General features: G+C 48.5%; 1 protein-coding gene across 2 annotated transcripts; it reads right to left on the reverse strand.

Annotated features, from left to right (window-relative positions):
- Nucleotides 1–6,422: 6,422 nt before the first annotated feature.
- On the reverse strand, nucleotides 6,423–8,685 carry LOC119278271 (carbonyl reductase [NADPH] 1-like). Of its 2 annotated transcripts, none has more exons than XM_037559637.1 (4): nucleotides 8,257–8,685; nucleotides 7,664–7,858; nucleotides 7,175–7,574; nucleotides 6,423–6,751 (listed from the first exon to the last, which is right to left on the reverse strand). In XM_037559637.1, exons 1-3 carry the CDS (start codon nucleotides 8,626–8,628, stop codon nucleotides 7,176–7,178), a joined length of 966 nt encoding a protein of 321 aa, XP_037415534.1. In that variant the 5' UTR covers nucleotides 8,629–8,685; the 3' UTR covers nucleotides 6,423–6,751; nucleotide 7,175. The 2 variants fall into 2 exon arrangements, with proteins under 2 accessions (XP_037415534.1, XP_037415533.1); XM_037559636.1 differs by having other exon boundaries at nucleotides 6,423–6,829; nucleotides 8,257–8,684.
- Between the last annotated feature and the right edge of the window lie 780 nt (nucleotides 8,686–9,465).

Here is a 9,465-nt window from a genome sequence, read left to right on the forward strand (position 1 = left end):
CAGCTCCATAGCCCTCACTCCGAATAAGAGAAACCATAGTCAAAAATGATATGTCTGACTGGTAAATTCTTCTAAACACAGATTCACTGGCTAAGAAATGGAACCAAATTTTCCACTTTGGGTCATCAATACTGCAACACAAATTGGAAAATTTATAATTAAATGGTCTGCACAATACTACAACACAAGTTTTCTATTTTCTGACATTTTGGATTCAGTCACAACAAAACAAATTGTTAATGTTCCAAACAGATTTCTATCTATGCTCAAACATGGTTCTAAGGTAAATCTAACTATGCAACTAGCCTATATATCGTGATTCCTACAAAATAAATCATTTCAGAAAAACATTTATAGATCTGTTGTCATACCTCGCGCCGCCAGCAGGACAACGAAGCTTGCGCCGGCCTCGAGTTGCGCTTCTTCTCTTCGACGCTGCTGCTACACGCCGCCTCACAATCGTCTGGGACGGCTGAGATTGAGGCTGGGATTGGTTTTCGACCGCAAAGGTACTGCTGCCAAGCCAGTTATCAACCTCAACGAAGACAGCATCCCCACCGCCCAGCACGTCGAGGGGCGCTCCTCCAAGAGATTCGACGCCGGAGTTTCGATCCGCCGCCGCCATGAATGAAGAGGGCTAGGGCTAGGACAGTGAGCTCGGGGGAGAGTGGGGTGGCGAGGAAGACGAGCGAGCCGGTCGGCCAGGTTAGTCCTGGTCCGACCGGACCGACCGACAAGCGCGGCTAACGGACGGCAGACGAGCGCCGTTAGCCGTTAGCGCAGCCGCCGTCCTGACCGGTGGACCAGATCTGTCAGAAACTCGTTTAAAACGCTTCAATCAGTCATCAACTCGATATGGTAGTTTTTTGTCACGAAATCAGCGTTAAACTGGAGTTTTTGGTCACTTTTTAAAATGTGGTAGTTCTATGGGATGGTTACGTGAAATGTGATAGTTTTTTGTCAATTACTCCTTCTCACATGTAGTACTATGCATGTACGAATGCAGATGAAGCTGCCTCCGACCGGAACATCTAATCACATCTCAGCCGACTCAGGCGCTCGCCTCCAAGTGAAGATCGATGCGACCAAGAACAAAGCCGAGGAGCTGTGCAGCCACGTGCTGGACTGGGTCCATTCGCCCATGTCCGACAAATGCAACACCGTCTCCATCCAAACAAGCAAAGGCATCGTAGACGTGGTTTGCGCGCTGATGAGTGAAGCCGTGGAGGTCGGCCTGCATGTCAGCATGTGCATACCCTCTGAGCTATGCTCCAGCAGTATCTACGGCTCCGTCACCGCGCGCACAGACATGTTTGATCCCAAGATCACCATCTTCGCCACAGGCGTCAAGTCGGCCATCAATATTCAGTCGGCCATTAAAAATCGTCTACTGTGGTGGTGTTGTGCTGTCCCTCCAGTACCACACTTTCTGTGCCCTGAATCATACCGCCGCGTGGACCTCCCTTTGGTGCGGGGTTTTCTCGTGGTGCCGATTCAAGCGATGCACATAGAGTTTGAGGGGGAGCTGACGATACTAGGGGAGTCCAAAACCCTCAGTGTCACGCAATCCATTCGTCTCGATGCTGAGGATATTACGACCCCGTGGGTCAAGCACGGAGAGTGCTATACTAGCATGCACTTGTTTGTTCATCGGCCTCGCTAGTCGCTAGTGTACACACATGTAGCTCAGGTATAGCCCAACATGGATTATGAAACTGCATACTCAAATGCTACACAGTGTGCGCGCGCGCGCGTGTGTGTTTTTGTTCATGTGGATCTACATATACCCAAATGCTACTTGTGCTCATCAGGTATTGTTTCTGTATCGCGCGGAAACGTCTGAAAACGACAAGCCAACAATGGCATTCATGACACAATCGTCCGGCCTGAAATCTGCATGCCTTCGTCCCTGTGTGCCACAACGTATTTCTCTGTCCGAAACGCATGCTGGAGTGTGGATTTCCTGTGGCACTAGAGAGACAGTAACACATTATGATGTGTTGCTACGCAATGAGCAAGCCTTTTGACTTGGGATATAAAGTGGAATGACCTTCGGTGGCCCGTGGGTTTACCTCATCTCTTCTCTAGTGCATCGAGTGCAGATGCATGTGACTTTGCAACACTTTTTGATGAATTTTGGCAGTTGATTCCCCAGCGATTTGTAAATCCATTTGTTTTAATATCTTAGAATTCATGGTTAAACAGGGGTATCCATGACTACATTATGTTCCTCCCTCTAATGTCATGAAAATCGTCATGGGTGTAATTCTGTACTCCCTCCGTTCCAAAATAGATGATTCGGCTTTGTACTAACTTTAGTATAAAATAGAGGGAGTACTTACGTTCGTCTTTAGCAGTTCTATATTTTGCTCATTAACTCGTGAGACACACGCGCACATTGATATGACCTTGTGTAGCACCATGGTCGCTACTGTTCCGGTCGATACTAATGATTTGCTGGTACATACGATAAATGTACCAATGAGTCTTAGAGATAATTATTTGGGATAAGTATATTTTTAGTCCCTCAACTCTCTCGGTAATATAGAAATGGTCCCTCAACTCCAAAACCAGTAAAACTCAGTCCCTCAATTTTTCAAACCGGATAAGTTTAGTCCCTCATATCACTTATGGTTTCGTTGATCATGTGGGATGGTTTTGACCCTCGTGGCTGTGGCAGCTTCTGCGAGGGAAGCGGCCTGCTGGAGCTTGGCCAGCGTTCACGCCACCTCTAGCTTGGTCACCGTACTCGCCACATCGAGCTTTGACGAGGCATGGGCGCCGGCCACGGCGAGGCCGATGAGGTCCTTGGCTGGCACCGCGTTTCATTGACATTAAGCTGAACACCACGGTACAATTTATTTTGCATCGCCATATTTTTCTGGTTCCTCATATCAGTCGAAGCTAGCTACTACCAGGTTGATGGATTCCTCCAGGGTAAATCGATTATCTAGCATGGGTTGCTTGTGTACGTATGCATCTCTCTTCGTGTAGCGTGTACTGCGGTACCTAGCTTGGAAAGAAATCGAGCTAGCCGTGCACCTTGCCGGAAAGGACGCGTCCCGGCTAGAAGTACACAAGTAACAGCATTCACGATTGGAGCCCGCGCGGACCGGGCCGGCCGCCGTCGTCTTACCGACCGGTTTGAGATACTGTCCCTGTCCGGCGCCGGTGTCTCCTGGAACAACGGGGCTCGCCGCGTACCTCGCCTGTGGGCGCTACCGTGATGGGAGAGCTGTCCGCGTCCGGGCTCTGGCCCCGTTATGGTGATTGCAGCCACGTCCGGCAACACCACGTACGAGAGGCTGCTGCTGGATCAAGACGCCAAGAATGCGCCATGGACCCGTGCCTGGCATTGGTGTGGAGGAGGAAAAGAGCCAGTGTCGGCCCCCCTCCTGCTCAAGGTTCAAGCTACGACGAGGGCCGTGCAGCCACTGGCCACCGCGAGCTCCTCCCACCTCTCTGTGTCTCTCCAATATCCCGATCTAAGTTGGCCTCAGCAGCAAGTAGCCGACGAGTGCAGGTGGCAGGATCCCACGAGCCAGAGTGTGCACATCAACTATTCGATGAAATGCCTATTACGTGGGAAAATAGAACGAAGAAGAGGTGATAGTCAACTCTGAATACTAGGGTCAAAACCATGCCACATCATCAACGAAACCATCTGAGGGACTAAAGTTATCCAGTTTGAGAAGTTGAGGGACTAACCTTTACCGGTTTCGAAGTTGAGGGATGATTTCTATATTTTTGAGAGAGTTGAGAGACCAAAAATATACTTATCCCTAATTTTATGAAGATGATGAAGCTTTGGTTGCTATTACGGACATGCATGCTGCTCTCCGGAACATGGGGCGTGTCGATGAGTGGGAGACACCAAGTATATAGGACATAAAGATGCCAGTACTAATCCTTGTGACAAGCAAGTTCTACACGTACAAGTTTGAAGACAACACATGCACGTACGTATATTATGGATGCTTTGACTTGGATTCATACGTGTAGGAGATGGTACAAGGAGAAGATTGCACTTTATGTTTTTGTTTCTGCCAATCAAAGAAGATATTTTGCTAGGAGGCTCACGTACATGGAATATGCTAAGGAAACTGTTTGTAATCGGCGAGCCGGCCGAAACTTGGCCGGTCGCCTCATCACGCAAACGCGCACGCACATGGACCCACTTGACCGCTTGCCCATCGCTTGCCACACAAACCTTATCCCTACATCCCGTGAGTATCTATCCAGTTCATCCCCACCGCCGTTCTCTCTCCCCCAAATCCCAGCGCTGGGGACTACAGCTGAGGGGACGCCGGAGCTAATGCGAGCCGCAGCTGCGTCCATGGATGCGGAGCTACATCCTCTTCTCGAATGATGTCCGGAAGGATGACAGCAGGAGCTGCAACCGGCGTCCATGGGAGCTACGATCGAAACTCGAGCTCCAATCATGGATGGCGGGGAGCTGCAACCGGCATCTGGAGGGGCTACATCCGGCGTCCGGGGGGAGCTGCAAATGGTGAACGGCGTCACGCTTTAGGCTACGGCGGCGATGCGACCGTAGAACGGTGAGCTTTTTCTTTTTTTTTTTTGCTACCACCGGCAAGTTGAGGTGTTACCATGGGCAAGGCAAGGTGCTGGTATGACGGTGGCGAGGTGGAGGTGCTGCAGCAAGATGTCATGGCGCAGTTTTTGGATGTTGTTTTGTCAGAAACCATGCCTCTTTTGAGCTGGAACTATATCATTGCTGGAATCGTGTAAAAAATTTGCTGGAAGCATACCAATGTTTTCATTGTGAACATCTCGTTTTGCTGGAACCGTTCCAATGTTTTGCTGGAACCATGTTTTTTTTCCGCTGGAATCATGCTTTTGCTGGAAACTGCACAACTAGACAGGGGCGAGATGTCAGCGAGGGGTGTGACGGGCAGCGAGCTGCAGGGAGCGCGTGAGATGGATGCGGCGAGCGACGGAAGGTGGATTCGGCATGCCGCCCAGGGGATAGCAGCAGCGGCGGCGAGTGGGAGGAGCACGCACGGCAGGGTAGGAGGATGAGAAGAGGAGCGAAGTGAAGGAAGAGGAAGACGACGAACTGAGAGGATAAGAATCGAACGGCTCAGAAGGGGCCAATCGAACGGCTAGGGCGCGACCGGCCGAAACTTTGGCCGGCGCGCCGGCGCCTATTACTGGCCATATTACTGGCCATATGCTAAGCTTGAAGGCTTGCGGTTGGGGTCCACCAACGGAAGATGGCGTGACATAAGATGACTTAGAGTCCTATTATCTTTAGACAAGTCTTGCAGTCGTTTTGTTTAGTCTGCAGCCGTGTGCGAGTAGAGATAGGATTTTTCTTTCCTTTCATTGCTTATCAAGTTTTTGTTAGATGGTTCGGTTGATATAAAAGCCAGGGCACATCCTTGTAAAATTCAGGTTATATTTTCTACAGGTTAGACAACATGTGCATTGAATATTAAGCGGCCCTCTTTGGGTGTCTTTTCTATTTATTTTGTGTGAATTTTCTGCATGAAAGTTGCACTTGGCTTGAGGTCCGGCGTCTCGACGGGTTGCCTGCTGGTTACGTCTACTTTGGCGGAAGAGATTGTCTGTTGGTCGTCGTCATCCCTGTTTCAGGTTACGCGTACCGCTCATGTAATTGAGAGTATTTTTTATCGGTGGATCTAAAAAGTTATTGCATTGTAAAAAATCGGGCCAAACCATCGGCATGTCTGAGTTCGTGCCTGCATCACACATCTTTGTTGCAGCAAAGTTGTGATGTCGAACGTGAGCACGGTAAGAAAAGATGCAACAGTGTGCATGCCAGTGCGGCTCGTACATCTACCTATTAATTGGAAACATCAAAATCAGCAAATCACACGATCCAACCATTGCATACAAACACGAACATAACAAAGTATGTACCACACATATGCAGGTGGCGGCAAAATCAGAACAATATACTGCAAGACATGTAGTCTCCGGTCCATGAATGGCGGCCTAGCCATGACTATAGCTCCAGAATTCCCAAGGTAGGCCGACCGGTTCGTTCCCAAACATATCGATCTTCTGCATGCGTGGGTGAGGCAGCGTTGCATCGCTCTCATCCATTGGGTCATAAGGATTCCACCTCTACTTGGAAGATAATGAGAGAATCTGACAGTGGAGTTGCTTGAGATCCAGCCTAATCATATATTCGGTGCAGCAGTCCAGCATGCCATGCCTGCTTACTGCCGTTGTGGACTAGTGGTGGTGGGCCTGGTGAACATTTCCCTGTTTCCAGCAACTTCACGAAATTGATGTACACACGACATGGTATGGCCGATGTGCAGCCGACGCAGACTCTACACCATGAGATTGACGTGAATCTAATTAATAAACGGTCTGATGGGCAACGTCGTCTGAGTATCGTCTGAAAGCATCTGGTACTGCATCATTTATTGACAAAATTAGAGAGCATGGCCTTCCATCAGTGTGAAGACTCAATGCTCTTTGACCGACTGGAGTCCATGGATTTCGAGTCGCTCGACTAGTTGCGACTAGTCGACGACTAGTCTATGAGTCGCAAAAATATGGTCAACTCAGCTTAGTATCGACTCGCGACTCTGAGTCATGACTAGTCACAACGCAGGCTCGACTTCTTCCGAGTCGCTGCCCCAGAGCAACTCGCATGAGTCGCGACTCGAAAACCATGCTGGAGTCTGCCAATCATGTGGATTGCTCTTCATGAACATGCCACTCCCACTCGCATATCCACCATTCCGATCACCTACATAGTTTAAAACTTTAATTAAATACATATGGTTAAATGTACCACTCCCACTCGCATATCCACCATTCCGATCACCTACATAGTTTAAAACTTTAATTAAATGCATATGGTTAAATGTATGTTAAGTATCAGAACAGTAATTCTGAAAGACATAATAACAGAGGAAATATTAATACATCTCGGTTCTACTATTCTTCAGCCGACGTGCAAAATAAAAAGCAAATCACAAGCCATTAGGCAAAATACGGATGAAAGTAAACACATCAATTCTATGTCAATAAGTGCAAGTGAACACAAAGCAATTTGAACATACGAACCCTGGGTCATGGCTTTTCTCTACTTATAGCTGGGGGCAAAACTATGGAAAATTTCTACTTGTAGCTGCCTAGCTGGAGGAAAAGTATGGACAAGACTAGTCACCTCAGAAGCTTATCTCGCGTCTCTCAGCATAGAACTTTCCAATTGTTGCTTGTTCCTGGGGTAACAGAGCAAGCCACACTCCAGTATCAGCACCTTCTTCGGCTGAAATGTTCCCTTCCCAATCAGTCATGGCAGTCTTTACCCAGCCAGGACAGAAACAGTTAATGTAAATCTTTTGGCCTTCAGACCTGTCAGATAACCTCCTTGCCATGAGTCTTGTATACACATTAACAGCAAACTTTGAGACCGAATAGTCCGTGTACATCTGAGGCCACTCAATGGAGGACCAACTATTTTGCTTCACTTGTTCAAGGAATTTAGTGACCATCCCATCAATCAATTCCTCAGATAAGCAATCATCAGTTAATAGTTGCTCTCTTAGGATCGCATCGCCGATTTTCTGATAGGTTAAAAAAAGAGAAAAGACAAGTCAAGGACAATTCAGAATGGGTCACTTGGGAAAAAGAAGAGGTTAATGATGAAACTTACATTGCGTCTGCCATTGGCCCTGCCAAGCCTTGAGCTCACATTCACTATCCGGCCACCATACGGAGAAGGTTTCAGTAATGGTAGCATGGCTTCAATCATCCGCCCTGTACCAAAATAATTTGTCTCAATTACTTGCTCTGCAAATTCAACAGAGTTATCTGCTCCTCTGTTGAAGTTTACACCTGCATTGTTAATCTGTAGCTGGGTTACCCGAGATATCCAGACAAAAATCTGCCAGTATCAGCACCTAACCAGTCATTGCATATCGGTTTCTCCTTGCTTTGTGCAGAACCTATGTATCATATTCTCACATGTACGAAACTGAATATCATTTTTAGACTGCCCATGTCCAAGCTATTTTCTACTAAATATTCAGACTTCTATGCATGGTAGTAGGAATTTTTCGAACATAAATATTCAGAACTTAATGCAGCTTAGGCAATTAGGCACCACTACTCTCAGGCGCTCCATCACTCAATTGGATAGGGACGAAATAAAATTGAAACCACAGCCGTGTATGAAATTTTCGAAACCAAATTGAAGCGTTCCATAGTACTGTATAGAGTAAGAGCATGGCAGTTGTGGAGGCTCACAAGGACATGGATGCCGCCGTGGGTCCGCGCCGTCCAGGCGGCGAAGGCCTCGACCGACGCGGCGTCCGCCACGTCGAGCTGCCGCCACTCCGCGCTCGTGCCCTCCTCGCGGAGGATCCCCTCCGCGGCGTCCCTGCCCCGCGCGGCGTCGCGCGAGGCGAGGACGACGTGGAGGCCGTGGCGCGCGAGCTGGCGGGAGATCTCGTAGCCGATGCCGCGGCTGGCCCCCGTCACCACCGCCACGGCGCGCGCCGGCGCGAGGCCGTCCCACCACCGCTGGTGGGGCTCGTAGGGTACGGCGCGGAGGAGCGTGACTTCCCGCCGCCGCTCCTCCCGGCGCTCCCTTGCCGCCGCCTTGCCCTTCTTCCCCATCTCTCGCTCCCTCTGCTGTACTGTGTTCGCCGGAATCGAACTTTTTTTTTTGAGAACTCGGAACCATAGCCCCAAGAACATTAAGCCCAACATAAAGAGAAAATAAGAGTCCATGGGCTTGTTTACGGTGGGCCGTTAGCCTGGTCCGCTCAAATGTTTTTTTTAATGCTCAACTCGAATTTATGTAAAGAAAAAGATGGTCGCTCAAAAAAAAATCGGAAAGGATCAAATTTATTATCAAGTCATTGGAAGTAGAAAACATCATAATAAAAATTATATCAAGATTTAGAGACCACCGGACAACCTCTGTTGCTGCTATAGAATGAGGCGCTGGTGCGCCATTATCACTGCTTCCCTACCGGAGCCGGCTTGACCTTGTCGATGACAGCACCGGCAATCTGTGTGCACGTGCCCCTAAGGACCGGCGTCTTGGAGCCACATTCGTCGCCATTGAACCATTGCATAGATCTGAAGTAGCTGATACCAAATTCATAGACTCGCCAATGAGGTCTAAAAGGAAAAGTTTGCTCTAGCCGCCTAAGATTAGGGGAAAACGAGAGAAAGTTGGTCGCCGAAATACTAATCTATACTACTATTAAACAATCCAACATTTTTTTTTCTAAAGCCACCCCGTTATGTGTACCTGGGCTAATTTGTGCCACCGGATTATCCCATCTAATGAGATATAATGGCCTAAATACATCTGACTAGATGCCCCGATTGCATGTAGAAATTAGTGTTAGCTGACCATTCTCCGCCGGATCACACCTATCCCATCTCTATTCTCTCTCATCTCCTCTAATCACGGGAGGGGCCACGCCACAAATTCTTTTTTTT

This window comes from Triticum dicoccoides, chromosome 3B (assembly GCF_002162155.2).
Source record: "Triticum dicoccoides isolate Atlit2015 ecotype Zavitan chromosome 3B, WEW_v2.0, whole genome shotgun sequence".
NCBI lineage: Eukaryota > Viridiplantae > Streptophyta > Magnoliopsida > Poales > Poaceae > Triticum > Triticum dicoccoides.

Excerpts from the sequence above, each read along its gene's own strand:
- LOC119278271 (XM_037559637.1), bottom strand. The coding sequence starts at position 8,628 with ATGGGGAAGAAGGGCAAGGCGGCGGCAAGGGAGCGCCGGGAGGAGCGG. Across the intron at positions 7,859-8,256 it reads ACGGCGGCATCCATGTCCTT|ATTAACAATGCAGGTGTAAA; the intron begins GTGAGCCTCCAC and ends ACCCAGCTACAG. Across the intron at positions 7,575-7,663 it reads GGGCCAATGGCAGACGCAAT|AAAATCGGCGATGCGATCCT; the intron begins GTAAGTTTCATC and ends TTAACCTATCAG.